Source organism: Phaeodactylum tricornutum, chromosome 16 (assembly GCF_000150955.2).
Source record: "Phaeodactylum tricornutum CCAP 1055/1 chromosome 16, whole genome shotgun sequence".
Classification (NCBI taxonomy): domain Eukaryota; phylum Bacillariophyta; class Bacillariophyceae; order Surirellales; family Neidiaceae; genus Phaeodactylum; species Phaeodactylum tricornutum.
The window spans coordinates 169329-192083 of record NC_011684.1 but is presented as its reverse complement, the minus strand read 5'-3'; the positions used below and the strand labels follow the sequence as shown (position 1 = coordinate 192083).

At 47.1% G+C, this 22755-nt stretch overlaps 8 protein-coding genes across 8 annotated transcripts; 5 read left to right on the top strand and 3 right to left on the bottom strand.

The window, feature by feature from the left end:
- Positions 1-13: 13 nt before the first annotated feature.
- On the bottom strand, positions 14-1234 carry PHATRDRAFT_54855 (predicted protein). The gene is made up of 2 exons (XM_002182449.1): positions 1149-1234; positions 14-954 (listed from the first exon to the last, which is right to left on the bottom strand). Exons 1-2 carry the CDS (start codon positions 1149-1151, stop codon positions 178-180), a joined length of 780 nt encoding a protein of 259 aa, XP_002182485.1. The 5' UTR covers positions 1152-1234; the 3' UTR covers positions 14-177.
- A 968-nt stretch (positions 1235-2202) lies between these two features.
- Positions 2203-2928, top strand: PHATRDRAFT_48093 (predicted protein; the record flags this gene model as incomplete). The annotated part of the gene is made up of 1 exon (XM_002182596.1): positions 2203-2928. The coding sequence occupies one exon, from the start codon at positions 2203-2205 to the stop codon at positions 2917-2919; it is 717 nt and encodes a 238-aa protein (XP_002182632.1). The 3' UTR covers positions 2920-2928.
- A 356-nt stretch (positions 2929-3284) lies between these two features.
- PHATRDRAFT_2271 (predicted protein) lies at positions 3285-4928 on the bottom strand (the record flags this gene model as incomplete). The annotated part of the gene is made up of 2 exons (XM_002182448.1): positions 3285-4662; positions 4840-4928. Coding segments are annotated over 2 exons (1467 nt in total), but the record flags the coding sequence as incomplete, so codon positions are not given.
- Positions 4929-6651: 1723 nt separating this feature from the next.
- Positions 6652-6966, top strand: PHATRDRAFT_14887 (predicted protein; the record flags this gene model as incomplete). Its single annotated transcript, XM_002182595.1, has 1 exon — positions 6652-6966. A coding segment is annotated over one exon (315 nt), but the record flags the coding sequence as incomplete, so codon positions are not given.
- A 1194-nt stretch (positions 6967-8160) lies between these two features.
- PHATRDRAFT_38465 (predicted protein) lies at positions 8161-8904 on the top strand (the record flags this gene model as incomplete). Its single annotated transcript, XM_002182594.1, has 1 exon — positions 8161-8904. The coding sequence occupies one exon, from the start codon at positions 8161-8163 to the stop codon at positions 8902-8904; it is 744 nt and encodes a 247-aa protein (XP_002182630.1).
- Positions 8905-10208: 1304 nt separating this feature from the next.
- Positions 10209-10754, top strand: DP1 (e2f-dp; the record flags this gene model as incomplete). The annotated part of the gene is made up of 1 exon (XM_002182593.1): positions 10209-10754. A coding segment is annotated over one exon (546 nt), but the record flags the coding sequence as incomplete, so codon positions are not given.
- A 3064-nt stretch (positions 10755-13818) lies between these two features.
- PHATRDRAFT_38463 (predicted protein) lies at positions 13819-15299 on the bottom strand (the record flags this gene model as incomplete). Its single annotated transcript, XM_002182447.1, has 3 exons — positions 13819-14216; positions 14407-14542; positions 14658-15299. 3 exons carry the CDS (start codon positions 15297-15299, stop codon positions 13819-13821), a joined length of 1176 nt encoding a protein of 391 aa, XP_002182483.1.
- A 2677-nt stretch (positions 15300-17976) lies between these two features.
- PHATRDRAFT_38462 (predicted protein) lies at positions 17977-21361 on the top strand (the record flags this gene model as incomplete). Its single annotated transcript, XM_002182592.1, is given in 3 exon segments — positions 17977-19524; positions 19621-21296; positions 21316-21361. The coding sequence occupies 3 exon segments, from the start codon at positions 17977-17979 to the stop codon at positions 21359-21361; spliced, it is 3270 nt and encodes a 1089-aa protein (XP_002182628.1).
- Positions 21362-22755: the final 1394 nt, after the last annotated feature.

The following is a 22755-nucleotide window of genomic DNA, read 5'->3' as shown; positions in this document are numbered from 1 at the left end:
GCTCAAAACGAGTCTTATACAAACCAGATTGTAAAGGGAATATCTGCTAGATTATTAGATGCATCCTGCAATACTCAATCCCATACGGGACGACAACCACAATAAAACGTGTATAGAGTGATGCAATGCCGTAGCGCGTCCGTGCCGGAGCTCAGCGCCGACAATGGTCGCAAGTCCCTACGCACCTCTCCGCAAAAACAACAAGCGAGCGGTACCGCTATCGCCATCCACGGGACTGGCGGGTGTCCCACTATTGCCCAGTCCCAGTCCACCTCCTTTTATAACAGCGTACAGGACGACTCCCAATAGGAGCAGACAGTTAATAAGCGCAAAGCACTGAATGAAATGATCCGACGCCATACGCTTGCCAAACTGCTTCAATAAGACTTCGGCCCGCGCCAAGTTGTCGTCAATCCGGTCCGTCTCTTTTTCGATAGAATTAATCACGTCCCGTTGTCGTTCGAGTTCTTCGAGGGTAGAAATACCTACTTCTTTCGATTCGGTAATCCGATTTCTAGTGTTCATCAGCGATTCTTGAGTTTTGTCCTGAATGCCACTGGCTTCCTTGAGCATACTGTCACCGGCTTGAGCGCCGTCCATTTCTTGACGTTTGAACGGATTGTCGTCGTCGTAATCAGCAGACACGAAGAGTTCACCCCGGGCTTGCTCCGACTCGAGTGCCTTGAGATCAGCGGAGAGCATTTTGAGCGTTTGATCCAAAGAGGCCAGTCGTTTTTCATACTTACGACGACCGTTGACGTCCTGGACGAGACGACATTCCATTTTGAACGAGCGCTTGGTGCCGGTGGCGGAACGCAAACGGGCCTTGGCCCGGTCAATCGCAGACTGCCGCTCCATCGGGTTGTGCCCGTTCATCTTGCTAATGTGGTCCAGCATGGACTGGACGTTCTCGATTTCTTCCGTCAGCGTATCATCCCAGTATTGAATGTCGGCCTACAAATGGAAATTTTCATTGTTGTACAATAGAGTGCAACAACGGGCTCGGTGAGAAGACATGACTTGCAACATGGAACCAGCAGAAGCCTTTTGTCACGCTCCGGAAGCACAACACAATACCAAACCTCTCAAATGCCGGGGTCGCTTTTCCAGCGACGGAGTATTGGAACAGTTCTCTAGAAACCACGCACCATGTTGTAAAGGTTGCTTGCTCCTCTCGAGCCTTTGAATAATCTAGGAAAGCACAGGCAAGGCCAAAGATTAGATACTGTTCGTGCCTGATTGAAAACAGTGCTCTCTCTATCTAGTTCACAGTCACGTAACTAACAAGCAGTAAGAGAGAAAGCGTTGAAAGACAATGGCTGCAGCAGCACGGCGACCAAATGTTCCGGATCAGCCTGGTTTGTGCCTGGCGTACTTTTTTCACATCAGGCGCCCACCCCTTGCGCTTTCCGGGTTTGCGACGACAGACGTTGTGGTCGGGCGCTCTCTCTGTCAAGCATAATAAGTGCAAAAACGAGGTATATACAGCTAATATAACATATGTTGTACTCCCATAGTCATTGCCACGATCGAGACAGCCTAAGTACAAGGAATCGCTTGCTAGATTGACTGAGACCAACCCTGCGACGCCAGCTATAAGCTTTGTGATAGTTTTTCCTTCAAGAGATTGAGGCATAGATAGGGACACAATCGAAACAAAGATTTACGTTGACACCGGTTATTCTTCTAAAATGACCAGGTCTACCGCTACTGAATTAACCGTTGGTCATTTTCCAGGAATTCACTAAAGTACTTAATGGAAATGGATGGCTGTCAAAAGGTATCTCTTCTGCCACGGACATCAATCGAGGCAAGAGAAACCGGAAGCACAACTTGTCCGTTTCGCAATTTTCAATTAGGAAAAGCCAAAGAAGTTTCCTGGACCATTGAAGATTTATGGAAACTGTATACTGTTAGTGATTGACCACCATCGACATTAGATTCTTGAAATGACCGGAGCTGCAATTTGAGATGCTCGGCTTGTGGCATCTTCTACAGACTAAAAAGCCCGTGCGTTACTCGATTTACTGTTAGACGTGATAGGAGAACGCAACCAATAATGTTTGCCTCTTTCGTGAGAGCAAAGCAAAACATTCCATCAAATCCGCTTCTCTTTGTCAAAGAGTCGTCGGCTGCCGTCACAGCCTAATTTGTGGAAAGGAATTACTTCAATTCAAATAACGGACAGAATTGATCACATCCATGGTACCGATACCTGACAGAAGAATTGTCGTCGACTGTGACGGTGACAGCTCGTCTTGTTCGTCTGATGTAGTAGCATTCTGCCCCAAACGATCAATCCAATGGAAAGACGAAATATGCGAATACCATGAAGGAGCAGTCCTCGATACCGATGCTAGCAGAAGGGACATCTGGTATCAGCATTCCGAATTATCGCGCATTAAACGAAAGGCCTTAGTGGTTTCGAAGGAAGCCAACCAATACGGGTTTGGATCGCTGCTTACCAATACATACGGAAGAGCAGGGGACGAAATGCAAGACGCGTTGAATACATGGTCACGAAACGGAAACTCAAGAAGGGGTTTGGAACGATGGATCAATGATGAGTATGCGGCGAAGCGCTCCGACATTCGAAGGAGGACCATCCAGTCGGTACTACGGGCTCAAACAAAAATGCGGGAAGAAGCTATCAATAATGTCGATTACGGTATAAAGGTGATATCAAGATTGAGCGAAGCTTTTTCTGTAGACTCGAGAAACTTCGCTTACGCCATGGCCATTGCCGACGAAGTGGCCATGTCCCATGTCGAAGAGGACTACTCAATTGTCCAAGAGCGCAAAGCGAAAGCGTTGGCCCAGCAACAACACATGGCCGCTGCCCCGCCGCGGCTACCGCAGCGGACTCGAGGTCTGTCTTTAACAGGACATCCTGAGGAGTCCTTCCGTCATTTCTACTAATGTTATGAGAAGCAATCATCATCACTGGATTCAACTTCAAGACGCGAAAATGCTTGAGCTATTACTGTATAGAAGAACGCATAACAATGGAATATTGTAGAGTCATACTTCAAACTTGCTTTTATGTTCGATCGATGGAGTTCACAGGACTGCATCTTTCCACGTGCCTGCTTTGTTGAATCATGTCGATAGCCACTCATAGTTTAACTTCTTCCTCTTCGCCTGCGATGCTTGTCGACCGTCCCTGTGGTCTTCAGCTCACGAATGGTTCGCTTTTTGCGGGCCTCGCGCCCGCCAAGACCGGACCCGCCACGTCGATTCCCGGTTGGTTCGTAGGGATTTTTGCTCGCACTCAGTTTGACCGCCATGCGAACTTCCATCCCGAACATTTCAAAGGTATCTTGAAAGTTGCGTGTTAAAAATCGCAGATAGTTTTCGGGTAAAGAGGCAACATTACAAAACAGCAAAAAGGTTGGCGGGCGTCCTTTAGTCTGCATGACGTACTTGATCCTGGCCTTCCGGCCTGAAACCGGTGGTGGCGGCTTGCCGTCCATGACTTCGGCAATCCATCGATTGAGCTCACCGGTACTAATTTTACGACTCCAGCGTTCCCGGGCTCGAAAGACGACAGGCATAAGTTTATGCACCGAATCGCCCGTAAGAGAGCTCATCGGCACAATCGGCGTTTTCCGCAAGATAGGATAGCGTGCTTCCAGTTGCGCCCGTACATCCTCCGCAAAGTCTTTCTTGCTGTACCCACGCTCCACAATCAAGTCCATCTTATTTGCCGCAACCACCAGGGCCCGGCCTTCTTTCAAGACGGCATCGGCAATGGCCAATTCTTGACGTTGCAATTTACGGGCTTCTGCATCCAGGACGAGTACCGCAACATCGGCCACCTTCATGGCCCGGAGGGCATCTTCGACGGACAAATCTTCAATTGCGTCTTCGTGGTTTCGCTGCGAGCGTTTACGAATACCCGCCGTATCCACAATCTGAACAGGGCGATTCTTCCAGGTCCATTCAACAGCAATGGCATCTCGTGTCAATCCAGGCGTGGCACCTACAATAACACGATCTTGCTTCAACAGAGCGTTCACTAGAGTAGATTTGCCCACATTTTGACGTCCTAAAATAGCCAGTTGCAATGGTTTGTCTTTGTCGCTGTCATTGGAGGCCAGATCAGTGTCGTCATCCAATATTCCTAGTGACTGCCGTTTTGCGACGGCTGCTTGCTCAATGAGGACGGCAATGTCAGCCAATCCTTCACCGTGATGTGCTGATATAGGAATAGCTTCGCCAAAACCCAGTCTTGTGGCTTCTGTCAAGTGATCCAATACGATAGAACCGTCAAAATTCCAAAAGTCGCCTTCCAGTTTATTCGCCAAAAGGAATATTTGTCGATCCGGCAACGCGGTTTGTGCCGCCGGATCTTGTTCACGTTGAGATATTTTGCGTAGCCATCGAGCCGTTTCGAGCAAGTCTGCGGTGACTCCCACCCGTGCATCGAACATGAGAAAGACCAAATCGGCCTGTCGCGCGGCTTCCAAGGTTTGTCCCATCATGAATTTCATCAAGATTCCTTCGCCGTTTTGATTCCGCCTGCTCTGCGCCAAAAGTTCCAGTCGTTCTCCATCCACACCAGCCGTATCTACGAGACGAAAGAGGGTTCCTCCGATGCGTCCGACACATTCGCGACGATCCCGGGTGGTACCGGGAACGTTGGAGACAATGGCCGTTCCGCTACCACCGGAACCGCCACTGCGGCTCGCGGTAGCCTTGGCACTTAACGCATTCAATCGACCGCCACCAATACCGTCCTTTTTAGAACGGCGCGCATTGTACTGAGACGTAGACGCCCCGATACGTCCGTGTGTCCGACGACGTCCGGGTCGGTGGCGGTCGGCGCTCAATCGGTACGCGCGGTTGGCGGCCTTGTCCAGCAATCGGTTGAAGAGAGTGGACTTGCCGGCGTTGGGGGGACCAAGAATGGATACTACGATACGGGAGGGATCGTTCGAATGGGGTATACTCTTGTTTGGTCGGCGCGGAGGCGATGTTGGACTAGTCGTCGCTAAAGCGCGCTGGAGTAGAAACGTGGCTGGGATGCCTTGGCTGCTACAGTCCGGATGCAAACTCGGTTTCCAGAGCGCTCCGCCAATTCGGAACAGCGAAGAGCCAACAGTTGCTCGACGCATCATTGTGGAACGAAATTCGAGAGTGGGAGGGACGTTGTGTCGGCCGGCTGCTTCTGTTTGTATGGATGTGATGCCGTTCTCATGGTTCCAAACATCAGATTTCCGGAAGGATGGAAATTGCCAAAACGGATTGTGGTGGATGGCCGACACCAACCATACTAGTCTCGGACAAGTCGTAGTGTGACAGTTTTATTATCACACTCTTCCACTATTAATGCAGTCTGTGCAACGTTCGCATATGCAGCTTGGCTCACACTTATATGTCATAGGACGGAACCCGCAGGATACGTTGTGTACGTCCAATGCACACGCCGACATATTCGCACAAGTAACGGAGAGCCAGAACCTCTGAAGCGGAACTGGAGTCTGTCGGTTCTAGTAGACCGTACCACTGCCACTTGAAAGCCCGGTGGGATCGGATCCTTTCGTTCGACACTGGCACCAGAACCCGCGGAGAGCGCGTGAATGAGACGAGGGGTTTGTACTTCAGCCGCCACCACCACCCAACGTCGTTCACCGGCAAGCAATTTGTTTTTTACTGCGAACGGTCCCGAGCAGCGGCAACGGCATCCTCTCGTAGCCGACAACGTCAATCCCTATACGGACAGTCGCAACCTTTACAATTCGTACGACCATTACGGCAATAGCAACTACTACTCGGCTAATATTCAGAAGCATTGCGGTAGTATGACTCAAGCTCCTGCCAACAGCGGGCAGCCGCTACCCAAGTTTGCCTTTACCGGTAGGTCTGGAAAAGTTACGAGTCATTACCATTCGACAGCTCGGTTTATTTTTTTTCGCAACGATGAAGCGCTTCAACGATGTTGTCCAAAGTAGAATAGATTAGGCATTCTAACCATTCTTTCTTTTTCGAATTTTAGAAATAACACTGAGTCGAATGGTGGGTCAAGGCGGATTTTCGGTAGTCCGCGAAATCACTTCCATAGCACTCAACGACATTTACGACACCTCGGACAAGGAAACCAAAAGCCGCGAGGCTTTTGCCAACATCGCTAATCAGCACGGACTCCTGGAAGGCGGCAAATACGTTTTGAAATCGTTGCGCACCGACTTGCCGGATGAAGAGTACCAGAAAGGCATTGAGGATCTCGCTATTGAAGCCGACTTTCTGAGTGTTTTGTCACACACAAATATCATCGCCATGCGTGCCGTGGCCAACTCCGATCCGCACGAACCTAGATTTTTTGTCGTGCTCGATAAGCTCTCGTACACGCTCGAACGCAAATTCAACTACTGGCGCAAAGTCGTTGGGGAAAACGTCGGATACTGGCTGCCCTGTTGGGGCTACTGCTGCGCAAAGGCACCTGCCCTGCACAGCGTCTGGAAGGAACGATTGCGGGTCTTGCTTGATATGGCCAGCGCGATGCAGTACCTGCATGCGCAAGGCATCGTCTACCGAGATCTGAAACCAGACAATATCGGATTCGACAATGAAGGCGTTATGAAATTGTTCGACTTTGGTTTGGCGAAACGGTTGAACGATGTAGAGCAAGTGGAAGGCGGAGCATACAAGTTGACGGGAAATACGGGAAGTCTTCGTTACATGGCTCCCGAAGTCGCCAACGACCTGCCCTACGACCAGACGGTGGACGCCTACTCCTTTGGAATACTGTTCTGGCAGACGTGTTCGTTGACAACCCCGTACGCCGGGTATTCGCAAAAGATGCACGCCGAAAAGGTTGTGCGACTGGGCCAACGGCCTATACCGGATCAAACCTGGCCCGCATCGTGGGTGCAGCTCATGCAGGACTGCTGGAGCGCCGAGAGTTCGGTGCGACCGTCGTTCGATGTGATTGTGCAGATGTTGCGGGACCGATTGGAGGAGTTGCAACACGATGACGGTGTAGTTCCTACACGAACTTCAGAGATTCGAGCGAAAAAAAGGAAAAAGAAAGTCTCGCCTCAGAATCACCGTTTGGATGTGGATACGCGACTGTCGACCGAAAACGATACATCCGTACGCAATAATGCATCTGAGCTTGTGTAGCAATCTCGTTGCTGCTGTCTCTACATTTGTCGCTGTACTTACTATTCCTAACAAGCCCTAGATACATAGATCCCGTAAGTGGCGTCGGAAGTTGCAAGAAATAAAAAATATTTCTACGCAGGCCATAACAGCGTTGATCACACCTTGGATACCTTTGTAAATTGGTAGCCGTACGTCATTTTTCAAATGTCTCGTACCTCGACGGAGTGTCGTAACAGGAAGGCGAAACCAGCAACAGTACCATTGCAAGCCTCAAGGGTATGCATAACGTCAACTTGGTGAGCGCCGCCCAAGCCTGTGGCTTCCCCGCTTCCATTCGGAGTCTAGACAGTGAAGGGTATGTAGTGAAAGGCATTTAAGTTCTAGCTGCTGTGAATTCAGTCAGTCTCCACCGGAAGATATCAATCATCCATACCCTTTCTTGCCGTACCGGTATTCAAAGGGTCCTTTCTATTTATCGAATCAATCAATGACCGAGATATATAATTATATACTTTAAACTGTAACAAACATCATTTTTCGGTTCCGTGAACGTCTTTATGACTCTATATGTCTTTTCACGAATCAAAGTTTTCACTCCAATAACAGAAGTCATCAGAATCTGATTCAGGCATAGTCATTGTATTTTTAGTACCAAGTGGATAGTCCTGTATGCGGAGGACGCAACTAAGTACGAGGGGTGAAATAAAGCGGCGAAACTGTTCAGAAGGACAAAACCCAAAAAACTGCGAATGACCCATCGGCATGTTTTAGCAGCCACATGTCGTAGGTGTGCCTCTGCAAGCAAACCCATTTGTATCTGGATCCATACGAACGAGGAAATCACTACTAGAGAAAGGGGAGCCATAGGTTTTCCTGGCATCTTCAACGATAGTAGGGCCAGATCGAACTTGTTCGCATGGAACCAACAAAAATTCTTTCAAAATCATTCGACAACTAACAGTAAGCTTCGGCAGGGCAGACAGCACAAGGAAAATCGAACATCCTTCATCAACGTTCACCGATCGAAAGACTAATTGTCCCATATTGCCAACAATGAATGCCGTTGCAGTAATCGGAGGCGCTTCCATCCAAAAACTTCGTTTTTCTGACGTAAACGAAATTCGCGAGTTTACGCAAGAGCATCAGATCGTCTCGGATGAAATCTGGTTCGCTAGTGAGGAATATGCGGAGATAAAGGCAAGATCGCGACTAGAGGTGAAAGAGTGGAGGCGACAAGGATTTGGTGTCCTACTTAAGGAATCGTTTGAGTTACCCCGAAAAGACACGCAGTCCTATATAATTGCCTTCTGCCAACTAGAGGGGAGCCTTTCTCGACGGGGCTTGGAGCGACAGCTGTCACGACAGCACGGAGAGGAAAGGTCGGACCTGAAGGATCGCTCGCGGCGGGCGGTGATCACTCATCAAATGCGGTTACTCCGACAGGGGCTTCCGTTAGACGAAATCGCTGAGCAACTAGGGCTTCTATATCGAGAAATCACTCGTCCAGCCAAGATTTTTGCCCGACGTATGGCCAAAGGTGATGAGATCGTCGCGAAAGAGGGAGAGAGCAACGAGCCTGCCGAAAAGATTCTGGAAGAGCGCGAACGGAGAAATCGCCATCAAATGATGGAACGCAGGTTATCCAACTTTTCCAGCATGTCTGGAATGTCCGGGACCTCGCTCGATTCTATTGCATCCAGAAGGCGGTGGAACAGCGTCCCAGGTAAGGCACGAAAACCGCCGTGTCCTGGATCGCCAGCTTCACCAGTGGAGGAGTACTACGCCGGAATTGCGTAACAGACGCAAATCCAGGTATTGTCTTTATGTACATATAATCACAATGATAAAAATTAATTGACTTCCTGTCTAACATACACGTTATAGCGACTTGGATACTCGAATTGACTATAAGCTATCTGGTTTACTGGGAGAGCTCCGCAGCAATCGAAATGCGGCACCACAGTAAAGCACTGTGGAGTCGATCGCAAGAATCTCATTCTGACAGAAAACATGATACAAATGTTGCAGAAAAAAGACTCAATGAGCAAAATTCCTCAGGCATACTTCCACTGCAGACGCGCATTTTCAGGCTAAACGCTCTGTTGTCTGACGTGATCCAAAAGTCCACGTAGGCGGCGCGCTATTTCATGCTGAGAGAGCATTTCATATATTGCAGGGAGAGCATTTCACCGTTGCTGTTGATGGAGCGACAATGGTCTGTTTGAAAAGGCGGACGGTAGCCGCCGCTGGATTTCGCCAGTCCCGTTGCTTCAGCTTTCCAGCGAGTGACTGGTACGCTTTTGAAAACGGTCTTCTAGAGCGGAAGTAGAAGTTACATTGTCTCGTGGGAAGTGCTCCTCCCTTGGTGTCCGTTTCGGGAAATACCAATTTGTTGCATATTGGACCAGGACCGGCTTCGACCAAAAAAGTGGAAACCCAAACGGCATAGATACCAGAAAATATCTCCCCAAAACTCAACTGGTACCAATTTAGATTTATGATCGGCACGTTTCCTGACATTCTTGCTTTTTTAAATAATGACAGTCTGACGCTTCGTAAAGATGCGACAGGATCAAATTTTTTACAAAGTACGATCCACTTTTATGGGAAAGCACATTTTATAAGTCCCAGTAATCTCGTCGTCCTCGATTTTTGACGGGAAGGCGTCTTGCACCGGTAGTCACAACGGCAACCTACGTTCCCGGATGCTGCGCCTAGAATACGAGTCTAGCAATTTCGGCATATCGAATCCGTCACTCCCAGCCACCACTAACAGCCAGCCGCTCTCTCTACCGGAGCAAATATCCCGCTTCCCAGTGACGGTCTCTACCCCTCGCTCTTCTCGACGCTTTCCGTATTTCCGAGAAACACGACAGAGAATGTCGACTGATCCTTCAAGTAGCGTTAGTCGCAAACGACCTCCACCGGTCGAGACAGCAGCGGCAGAGGTTGCGGCTCAAGGCATCGTGCAGACCACGGGATCCTTGGCTGGCGGGGCGGAAAGGCCGTCGACCCCCGAAACCTCGAGTGTCCCGTCCTCCAAGCGTTTCGCGGGAGAAGCATCCGCCTCTTCCCGGGACGTGGGAAGCAAACCCTACAAGGGGCTCCGCCATTTTAGTAAGATGGTCTGCAAAAAGGTGGAAGAAAAGGGCTCAACGAGTTACAAGGAAGTCGCGGACGAGCTTGTGGACACGGTCAAGAAGGAGTTCCTCAAGGAAAACCCCCACGGAAAATTCGAAGAAAAGAATGTGCGCCGACGGGTCTACGACGTCCTCAACGTATTCATGGCGATGGACATCATTTCCAAGGACAAAAAGGCCATTGTCTGGAAAGGTCTCCCGAGCTCGGCGCATCAGGACATTGAAATGCTTACCCGCGAACGCGACTTTCGGATGCAAGAAATTCACCGCAAACGGGAAGCCCTCCAGCATTTGCTCACGCAGCAAGTTTGCTTTCGCAATCTCGTACAACACAACCACGCGCGTGGACTGGCGAACGATCCTAACGATCACAAAATTCCGCTCCCCTTTATTGTCGTCAATACGCACTCCTCCGCCGTCATACAGTGCAACATGAGTCGGGAGCTGACCGATGTCATGTTCGATTTCAGCGCGCCTTTTGAAATCAACGACGACAACATGATACTCAACCAACTCGGAATGTACGTAGCAAACACCAGCAATGATGTTGGACTTTTGGGCGTGTGTCTTGCAAAGAGTTGATGAAATTATTCTCTCTTGGACAACGAAATTCTCACCCTGTACGTTTCCAATGTTTTGTGGCTCGCACTACTGAATACCATAACTACCACTACCAGGAATAAAGCCAGTGAAGAAACGCTGCAGCAGATGCTGCCCCCCGATATGCTACGGTACTGTCAAGAGCACGGCCTCCTGGACGAAATTTGGGACGTCGATAACCGCAAGCCAGCGGCGCGGCCCACAGCTGTGGGTCAGAACTGACTTGATCTGTTGAGTTACATTTTCGCAACTAATCTTAGTCCACTTTTACCAATTTTTGTTTGAGCATTGTTGGTTAATAGAACATTAGGTGCACTCACATTCCATATAAAATCTTGGTATGCTCTTTGCAACTGCAACTCCTTTCTCATACCTCTAACAAAAGTATAGTTAGATTCATGGCAAAAGAAATCTGCACACAAGAGACACTTCAGCATGTCACTGGATGTCACAGACAGTATCAGTGCTATCAGTGTGTCATCCATCACTACCTTCCTTTGTCTGTGCAACTATAGAGGCCATTCATTGGTTCTAGCACATGTAAAGGATAACGACTCCTAGAAACACTGCGGAAATGCTTTTCCTACTTCTGAATGGTAATCACCAAGTGGAAAAGAGCATCTTGTAGGGCCTTAACAGGCCAACAATTGTTTTAGGTATAACATGCTTCTTATACAAATGCTCTGTTGTCTGACCTGATCCAAAAGTCCTTGTAGGCGGTGCACTATTTCATGCTGGCAGAGCATTTTATATATTGCAGGGAGAGCATTCTAAAGTTTGTGCTGATGGAGCAACAATGGGTTGTTTGGCAAGACATACAAAGCTGCTGCTTGAGTTTGCCAGTCCCATTGCTTCTAAATGCTCTGTTATCTGACGTGATCCAAAAGTCCTTGTAGGCAGTGCGCTATTTGATACTGAAACCAATACATTGGGAGAGCATTTCATATATTGCAGGGAGAGTATTTCACCATTGCTGTTGACGGAGCAACAATGGGCTGTTTGACAAGATGAACATAGCCGCCGCTGGAGTTTGTCACAGTGTACACCATTGCAGCATGTCCATGCAAAAGGTAACAGATACCAATGATAACATGAATGGTAATCATGTTGAGGATAGCAATGGAACTGTTGGATTTGTTTGCCCTTATTGTACAACACAATGTATTTGCGGAATGACTATGGGAATCCAATGGAAGAGGATACAGGAAAGGATTATACAAATGAGTGATAAGATCCAGTCCCACAAATTAGAAGAGAGTAATCAAGCAGGAACAACTACTCACCACAAGATTCTGTGTGGGATTGATACTTACTGTTAGAAGAAGAAGGCTCATATATGTGAGTAAAATTATCTGGAACATGGTAATGGTTGTCCAGTGGACTGGACCTCTCAAGCCTGATGGACTTAGAGTAGAATTATTTTCCTCTCATTGTTTTAGAAAGTCATTGATCCAAATATTGCATTAGCATAGGTCCTTGTATCCACTGTCTAACCCATGGGGAGTGTTGTTGGCTATTTAAGTTCACAGTCCCTAGGTTTTCTTAGGTGTATTGCAGGTTGTTTGTTGTAATGCCCAACCTTTGTTTACCAGACTTTGTTGACACAGCATTTTCCTATTCTACATATGTATATTTAATGGATTCTTCTATACTCACGCAATGTATTGTTGATACAATGAGAGAGTAAGGTGAATAAAGGGGAAAGCCTTGTAAGGCCCCAATTGTATTGTAATTAATTGGTAACTCAATCAGTTTGTCTCATGTAGTACAACCAATGTACGTACGTAGGATAGTAACGCTGTTTGACAGTGCGTGGTAAACACAGGTTGGGTGTTATGACAAATGACCTGCAATACACCTAAGCGAACCTAGTGTCTATTCTACCGGCCCTTGTCCTCAGCTGAGGCAGGCATTTGTCCTCAGCTGAGGACGCAAAAATAGAGAAACAAATGGGCCAAATCCTGTAGTGATGGTTAAGAAACACATTTTTACCATAAATACTAGGAGTTACTTGTATCCACTTAGTACTAAAAAGTCTTTAACTACCATGCAAGGTAGTCAGGTGTTGGGCAAAGCATGGCTGCCCTCCCGTTGTGTAGCAAATCTGTCACGGTATAGTACCATGCGACATGTCTCCTAGTGATGTCCGTCCTCTAGACGTCAACATGGTGAACGGCGGTTGGAGTGTTCATAAGGGAGAAGTGAGTCGTATGGAAGTTAACTCGGTCTTATTGCATGAAATTCCTAGATACAATGATGTATCGTGCGTTGGAGAGAACGCGACTGAATATGTCGTGTTCTGACAGTGGCAACGGAGTGGGACTGACAATACTTATTGCCTGACTAACGGATGTAAATGGATGCGCTCCATTTCCCGCGGCATGCATGTTATGAAAGGTATTTCCGGTTCCACTATAAGTATATGTGAGCGCGCGTCATGGTATAAGGATACTATGACGGAAGAAAGATATTTGTGTACGTTTGAGTTTGTTCCTCAGGTTTTGTTGTATCTTGGCAAATCGGAGGAGCAACAAGAATTAGTTTATAGCACTAATTCTTCAATCATTGTTTTATAAGTTCTTTGATCCGCATTGCTAGTTTACGCATAGGTCCTCGTATCCGCTGCCTAACCCGAGGGGAGCGTCGCCAACGAGTAGAGTTTTACAGTCCCTAAGTCTCTTAGGTGTATCGCCGGTCGTTCGTAATAACGCCCTCTCTTGTTTACCAGGCTCTGTTCCTAACAGCGCTTCTGTCCATATGGTGTACATTGGTGTATATTGTAACAAAATCCATGGTTCTTTGCCTTCAATTGACACAAAAAAATTATTTAAACGGGCCAAATCCTGTAGATAATCCTGTAGACACAGTACAAAACTATACAGACAATAGGGATTTAGCTATGATGGTTAAGAAACACATTTTTACCATAAATAATAGGAGTTACTTGTATCCAATTACTACTATAAAGTCTTTAACTACCATGCAAGGCAGTCAGGTGTTGGGCAAAGCATAGCTGCCCTCCCGTTGTGTAGCAAATCCATGGTTCTTTGCTTTCAATTGTCTCAACATCTTTGCATACAGAGCAAACATGTGTGGTCTTCTTGGAACACACCAAACACCTTCCCTGCTGTCTTTGGTTTTTAATAGTACCATCTTTGTTCTTTCTTTTTCTTTTGGTGGGTGTTAGATGTGCGGAGAAACCACATTGTGGCTCTCCAGGTCTGGAGATTGTTGGGCTATCCTTGTCCAACTCATCCCTCCCAACTTTGCGACTTCCAACACTATTGTACTGGTTGTCAACCAGCTCCTCGGCTAAGGCACTGTAGAAATCCTTCTGCTTTTCTTCCTGTCCAGCAGACTTTCCTATTCCTGTACATTGGCAGTAGGCTAACCATGTGTCTTGGATATATTCTTGTTGCTGACTTCACAACCCCAATGAATCTCAAGCCAATCCTCTTAAGCTCGACAGCTGTCACAACAGAGGCAAAATAAGAATCAGCACACACAATCCGATCATTCCCCCACCAAGGACAAACAAGTTCTTTGATAATCTTTGCACCATGAGGTAGATGCTCATCCTCCTCGTCACCCTCTTTGTTGGGAGGGTGCAGTTGTGGACCATAGTTGGGCCCGGCTACTGAACTCAAACTTTGTGGTGAGTATGAGGATTCCAAAGAACCGAAGAAGTTCTCCGGCTGTGATTGGATGCTTGTTTTGTTGAGCAAGCATAGTATTTGTAAGCCAACACATAGTAGTCAGCTGGGTTGGCGGAAACATGAGCAGAAAATATTCGAGGCGCGAAAATCTCACCTCATTGTCAGAGTCTTGACCAATAAGGTCACCAACTGAAGTACGGATATAGAAGTGCCTAATATAGACATGGCCATTCACATCCAGCCGGGTTTTTTTTTCATTCACATACCACTCTGTTTGGTGCACTGTGGCTACCAGGTTTTCGGACTCTGTGTCAGCCAAGGTATTGTCGACCGGGGTCTCGACAATTTCGGCTACCGTGCTATTGGGCTCTGTGTCAACCAAGGTATTGGGCTCTATGTCAGCCGGGGTTTCAACTATTTCGGCTACCAGGGCTTCGACACTTTCTTCCATCAAGTTTAGGGCTTCCATGTCTGCTTCTGCTGCCTCTGCGGCTATTTCCTCAATTAAGGACATTCCTTCATCTTCTGGCAGTACAAATGCCTTTACACTCCGAATGTTCAGTGTTTTTTCCTTGAACAAACTCTCTCCAAAATCATAAACTGTTGTAATCAAAGTAGAGGTATGCCCGGTTGAAACGGATACAGGGGTGGTCGTGACGTCTAGAACCGTTCCAACAAGCCGCTTGGAGTGCTTGTTGACGCCATATCTCTGTGCGCACTTGCTCAGATGCACAACATGACAAGCCTTTGCTGTCACCTTCCCTCCAATTCGAAGTCTAGGATCACTCACTGGCATGTCTGACAATGCACCAAGCCTAATTTATATGACATAAACCAAGTACCAGGGATGTAATGGCCATTTCATTAATGTCCAGACAAGCCATTTTACCCGCCAAAAAAAATTGAAAAAAACGATGAACTTTCCGTTGACGGTCATTTCTCTGTCACTTTTTGATATTAAAGCTTGCTACTTTACCCCAAGACGTTTTAGAGCATGCTGAAGACAACGGTAGCGGTAACTTTCTTTAATAATGATTTCTTTGTTTATTACCATAGGTCTGAAAAGTGGCCTCACCTGAGGACTGGTCCTCAGGTGAGCACAGAAGTAGAATAGACAAGGGACTGTTAAACTCACTTGCTGACGACGCTCCCCACGGGTTAGACAGCGGATACGAGGACCTATGCTATTACGCAATATTTGGATCAAAGAATTTCTAAAACAATGAGAAGAAGATTACATTCTATTAACTAGTCAATCTTGCAAAGTCTGTTCAATCCAGTGAACAGTCTTACCAAAAACATAGCTAATCTTGAATCTTCCCACATGTCACGATATACACCACTGTACACCGTGGGACAAAACGTTGTTAGAAACAGAGTCTGGTAAGACTTGTGGGCGTTATTACAAACGACCTGCAATACACCTAAGCGGGATTAGGGACTGTAAAACTCTACTTGCTGGCGACGCTCCCCTTGGGTTAGGCAGCGGATACAAGGACCTATGCAACAAAGGCAGTACGGATCAAAGAACTCAAAAAACAATGATAGAAGATTAGATTCTACAAACTAGTGCCTTTTGTCAGATCATATCCAAACTTGACTGCAGTCCTGGCAACTTCACCAACTAAACCTGAATCTTCCATGCTCACCATAGTATCCATATAATGCAAAATCCGTTCTTGCATACTTATCAAGGAATTGTAAGTATCTCTTGTAACACACATGGTATGAAAATTGGGTCTTGTCAATTTGCATCTGTTTCCCTTGTGTTTCCATCCAAATGACTCTTTCTGTTGAATCCAATTGATTCCTTGGAGTTTTGGTGCAACTGAAGTCTCCATACTAACCAAGAGCCTTCTCAAAGTAAGTAGGGAATACTGCAAATCTTTGCCCATGTATCTTCTCACTATGCCATAATTACATAGGAATGCATATAATAAGGTCAATTCCACTGACATGTACACAACTTGCAGTAAACATGTATACACTTGATTTCTGCTTGTGACACACTTGTTTTGAGATAAATGTCTCAAAGACACACAGGACGGGTATATACCGTGAGACTTGTTACGGTATGCCTCCTTGCGACATGTCTCATGGACATGATTCGCCTAACATGGATGTCGCAAGTGTGAATCAAAACTATGCACATGGAGTTAAGGAGGCGCGCACAGTAATATTGTCAGCCTTATTTCGTGGCCACGTGGACTCACAATAAAGGGTGCATTTGTACGATTGCTATGTTTCCGGAGGCGCATGTATTTAGTCCTTACTTGTCAGTTTACAAGACCAAGGTACAGTGCAATACAATCAAAACATAGGAGATACGATTGCGGGGACAAAAGAGGTATCACGAACCACATGGTGGGATTGAACAAGATCCTATACTCACCATAGGTATCGTGCAAGGAACTTATAGTTCCGAAAGTATATATACATGTGAAAGAAAGGTTGCCTGTTGAGATTATGGCAGCTGTGGAAGATCAAAGATTTGATGGCATTTTGTGGGATTGTTCACTGGATTGAACAACAGATTGACTAGTTTGTAGAAGGTAATCACCCACTCATTGTTTTATAAGTTCATTGATCCAAATTGCATTCTACGCATAGGTCCTCGTATCCGCTGTCTAACCCGTGGGGAGCGTCGTCAACGAGTTGAGTTTTACAGTCCCTAAGTCTCTTAGGTGTATCGCAGGTCGTTCGTTTCAACGCCCACCTTCGTTTACCACTCACTGTCCTAACAGCGATCTGTCCTACGGTTGTGCTTTGGTAGTACTCCGTAACAGATTAACAGTCTTGACAGCACGTCAAACCACTGCTGCCCATTGCACAGTTGTTTGTGGTAAACACATCTTGAGGTCTTCGCTCAAGACGGTTTCCGAACTTCGTACTCGGCGTACATTGTTTGGTCACTAACTGCTGACATCTTTTGTTTGTTACATCAAGTATCAGAGGTGCCACCTTAAGTGGGGTATTTATCGGCTTGTGTAACGCATTGGTTGGAAGCTGCTACCCTACTTCCTCACGGTAACTGGTATTGAGAACCCACTAGTACTGCTTCAGGGTTTGTCAATAAGTTTTCGTGGCCTCCCTACTTCCTCGGAATCACTGGTGTCGAGAACCCCTTGGAGTCTTCAGGGTTTGTCGACAAGTTGTTTCGTGACTACGGGTTATTCTGGTTGAGTGAGGTAGAAATACCAATAGGCTCAAGGACTTGAACCCTGATTCCGGTTGGGACGGACTTACTACCCGGCGTAAAGTAGTACGGGGGGGCTAATCAAACCCTCGTCAGTCCCCGAGGACACTGCCTACGGAGGTAGAAGTGAGTGTACCAGTGCTAGCTTCGTTCACTGGTGTAGGGTCATTTAACGAAGTCCGCTATAACAAAACAGCGAAGGACCCGAACCCATAATTAGATATTTTCTTTTGAGAACCCCAAGAAACCTTTTATTAATTCGGCTATCCAGCCCACCATGGTACCGGCCACCAGGCAAATGACTAGCGGAGCTGCTTACTCGCATTTTTTGGATAATGTATTTTCACTTCCTCAAGGGCACCCAATCCGACTTAGTTTCGAACAACAAGGGTATAATTCTGTTGATGATCTCCTCAGTATTTTTGAGAACGAACTAGATGCCCTTGGATATGTGCCTCCAGCGAGTCCTGACACAAATGAAGACCCTCAGTGGACCCCATTGCTCATGGCGCACCGACAGATTCTTCGACATTTCCTGCGTTGGCAGGCATCACTTGAACGGCAAAAGGGAAGTCCTTTGGAAAATTCGGAGCTTGTTGCATTGACAAGTGGAGATTTCATTTTATATCGACGCTCGGCACTCGGACAAGTCTCTAATGTTCCGGCCACCATCAGTCCTTCTCTGAACAACCAGTTAAGTACGTCCACGAAAGCTCGATCGGCAGTCGACGAATTCAAGCGAGGAGTCAAGCGTGACAAGACCCACTACCCTATCCTTAAGGATGACCGATACTGGGACAATTTCTACCGGTCTTTCGTGGTCACCGCGGTATCCCATAACGTCGAAAAGGTACTTGACCCATCCTATGCACCAACGGACCCCTCAGAGAAGTCTCTCTTTGAGGAACAGAAGAAATTTGTGTACTCTGCTTTGGAACATACACTTCAGACTGATATGGGGAAAAACCTTGTTCGCGAACATAGTTTTGACTTCAATGCCCAAGAAGTTTTCCGTAAGGTTGTCAAGCACTACACAGAGTCTGCCAGTGCCAAGATTGGGTCCTCCAACACTTTGGCCTACCTCACTACGGCAAAATATGGCACATCCTGGACAGGAACGGCGGAAGGGTTCATCCTTCACTGGAAGAACCATCTTCGTATCTACAATGATATGGTCCCTATGGCAGAGCAGTTGCCTAAACAGCTTTGCCTCAGTTTGCTTGAAAACGCTGTACACGACATCCCTGAACTCCGTCAGGTCAAGATCACCGCTACTTTAGACTTAGCTAAAGGAGGCACTCCCCTCAACTACGAAGGTTACCTGAGTCTATTGCTTGCATCTGCTTCTCTATACGATAAAGGGAACAACCTTTCCAATTCTCGTAATGTCAAGAGCAAGCGTAGCGCCTTTCTGACCGACCTCTCGTATGATCAACCTGACTTCACCGAAGACAATGGAATTGACTATGATATCGATCTCTCTCCTGCAGTGATCTATGAGGCCAATGCTCACAACCGCAAAGTCAGTCCATCTGGCCACCGTAATCGCGATCCGGCAACCAATCGAGAGCGTCCGTATATCCCTCGCGAGATGTGGAATCAGCTTTCAGATGATGCCAAAGCCATTCTCCAAGGCCTGTCAGCACCCGACAAAGGCCCTACTCGATCCGGCGATGTCTCGCAACGTGCGTTGGAAGCGAATACCCACGCCAAGATATCGAACGATAATGGCGAGTTCAACCGTAGCGAACCAGACAACCAGCAAGCTGAAGCATTCTATGACTGTGATCAAACAACGGAGCTCCTTGCACACTTGACTGACCGTGTGAGTCACATGGGAGACGGCGATATCCGAAAAGTTCTTGCTGCATCCCGCCGTACACCAATCAATTGTACCCAGTCATCGGACAATTGACAACAGTCTGTTCAACTCAACGTTCTGGAATATCAAGTCTCTCGTCATTCCGTTGAGAACAAAACTGCTGCTCTAGTCGATCGAGGTGCCAACGGTGGACTTGCTGGCTGTGATGTCAAAGTTGTGAACAAGACAGGACGGTCTGCTAGTATAACGGGTATCAACGAGCATACCCTGTCAGATTTGGATATTGTCACTGCCGCTGGGTTTGTTGAGTCTCACAAAGGCCCTATCATTGTGATTATGCACCAATACGCCTATCTTGGCAAGGGAAAGACCATCCACTCCAGTGCCCAACTTGAGCATTACCGAAACACAGTCGAAGACCGGTCCCGCAATGTTGGAGGACAACAGCGGATTGTTACCTTGGATGATTATATCATTCCTCTTCATGTTCGACAAGGCCTCCCATATATGGATATGCGGCAGCCTACCGATAGCGAGTTCGAATCTCTTCCGCATGTTGTGTTGACTTCCGATATTGACTGGGACCCTTCTATTCTAGACAATGAAGTTGACATGGTGAACGACTGGTACGATGCAATGCAAGATCTTCCGGGCAATGCCTATGTTGAACCACGATTTGACAACACAGGTCAATACCTCCACCGCCATATTGCGTACTACGATCTCGATCGCGAGGACGCTATTGATTGCATTATCCAGTGTTGTAAGCACAATGTCAAACGCAATGAACGGGACTATGAAGCATTACGTCCCTGCTTGGGATGGGTATCCGGTGACACTGTCCGAAAAACCATCATGGCTACGACACAGTACGCTCGCGAAGTCTACAATGCGCCGCTACGAAAGCACTTCAAATCGCGATTCCCGGCTCTAAATGTGCATCGGCGCAACGAGGCTGTTGCAACGGATACTATCTGGTCAGACACACCTGCTGTTGACAACGGAGCCAAGTTTGCACAACTGTTTGTGGGGAGACGTTCCTTAGTCACCGATATTTATCCCATGAAAACAGACAAGGAGTTTGTCAATGCCCTTGAGGACAATATTCGCCATCGTGGAGCTATGGATAAACTTCTGAGTGATCGAGCCCAAGTCGAAATCAGTAAGAAGGTTGCTGATATTACACGAGCCTACAACATTGACCAATGGCAAAGTGAACCTCATCATCAACATCAAAATTTTGCCGAACGCCGTATTGCTACTATTGAAGCTAATACCAATAACGTTCTTAACAAAACCGGTGCTCCTGATTCCACTTGGCTCTTGTGCATTGCCTACATCTGCTATGTCTTCAACCATTTGTCCCATGAATCTTTGCATGATCGTACACCGCTCGAGACTCTTCTTGGTAGCACCCCTGATATCAGCGTACTTCTCCAGTTTCATTTTTGGGAACCGGTGTACTACCGGATCGAAGATCCATCTTTCCCTTCCGATGGTACCGAAAAGAGCGGTCGCTTTGTTGGCATTGCTGAATCTGTTGGGGATGCTCTCACTTACAAAATCCTCACAGACGACACCAACAAGATCTTATACCGCTCTAGTGTGCGTTCCGCATTGAAATCCGGAGAAACCAACCTACGCCTTACGCCACAGGATGGGGAGAGTAATTCTAAGCCTATCAACTTCGTCAAGTCGCGTAGAACTGAAAACAAAAATTCCTATGCCTTAAAGAATCTACCCGGTTTCACCCCTGAGGACCTTATTGGACGCACGTTCCTAACCGATACTCAGGATGATGGGGAGCGTTTTCGTGCACGTATCACAAGGAAAATCTTAGATCCCGACAAGTCCTCTGATGTGCGTTTTTTAGTCGAAATCAATGATGGCGAGTATGATGAAATTCTTGCCTACAACGAAATTCTAGATAAACTTGAAACTGATCTAGACAAAGAATTGCATGATACTGATCGACAATGGCGTTTTAAGGACATCGTCGCGCACCAAGGCCCCCTATCTACAAACGATGAGAATTACAAAGGCTCTAAATACAACGTTCTTGTTAACTGGGAAACTGGGGAGTCTACCTATGAACCCCTTGATGTCATACGGGCCGACGACCCTGTTACTTGTGCTGCCTATGCTAAACGCCAAGGTCTACTAGATACTCCAGGATGGAAACAGTTTAAACGGCTTGCAACTAGGGAAAAGAAATTTCAACGGCTAGTTAACCAAACTCGACTCCATTCTACTAGGCATTCACCTGTCTTCAAGTTTGGGTCCCAGATCCCTCGTGACCACAAGGAGGCGGTAGCTATTGATAAGTTGAATAGAAATAGCAAATGGCAGGAGGCTGAAAACATTGAAAGGACTCAGCTCCATGAGTATAACACCTTCATTGACAGAGGTAAAGCTGTTATACACGGTAAACATGTGTCAAATGCACCAGAAGGGTTCAAGAAGATCCGAATCCATACAGTATATGATGTCAAGCACGATGGAAGGCACAAGGCCAGGATGGTAGCTGGCGGACATCTTACTCCTGTACCTCTTGAAAGTGTGTATTCTGGAGTTGTCTCGCTACGAAGCTTGCGTATTGTTGTATTCCTAGCTGAACTCAACAGTCTAAAGCTATGGGGAGCAGACATAGGGAATGCATACCTGGAAGCCAAGACCAAAGAAAAGGTCTTTGTTGTAGCTGGTCCGGAATTTGCTGAGCTAGAAGGACACATTCTTGTTATCAACAAGGCACTGTATGGTCTTAGGAGCAGTGGACTCCGATGGCATGAGAGATTTGCGGACACCCTTCGGGACCTTGGGTTCACAGCAAGTAAGGCCGACTCGGATGTCTGGATACGAGCCAATGGTAGAGTATACGAGTACATTGCGGTCTGGGTTGACGACATCGCCGTTGCAGCTCACAGTCCTGGAGATATCATTGATCAAGTCAAGGAGCGACACAAGTACAAGCTCAAAAGTGTTGGTCCTCTTGAATACCACTTGGGATGTACTTTTGAGCGAGACAAGGACGGCACTCTTTCATATCACCCAAAGAAATATATTGCACGTATGATGGAGCAGTATGAGAGGATGTATGGTGAACAGCCCAAGATGTATGTGTCCCCACTAGAGAAAGGGGATCATCCGGAACTAGATGCTACATCGGAACTCAGTGAAGACGGGATAAAGCAGTACCAGTCACTCATTGGGAGCTTGCAATGGCTCATCACACTA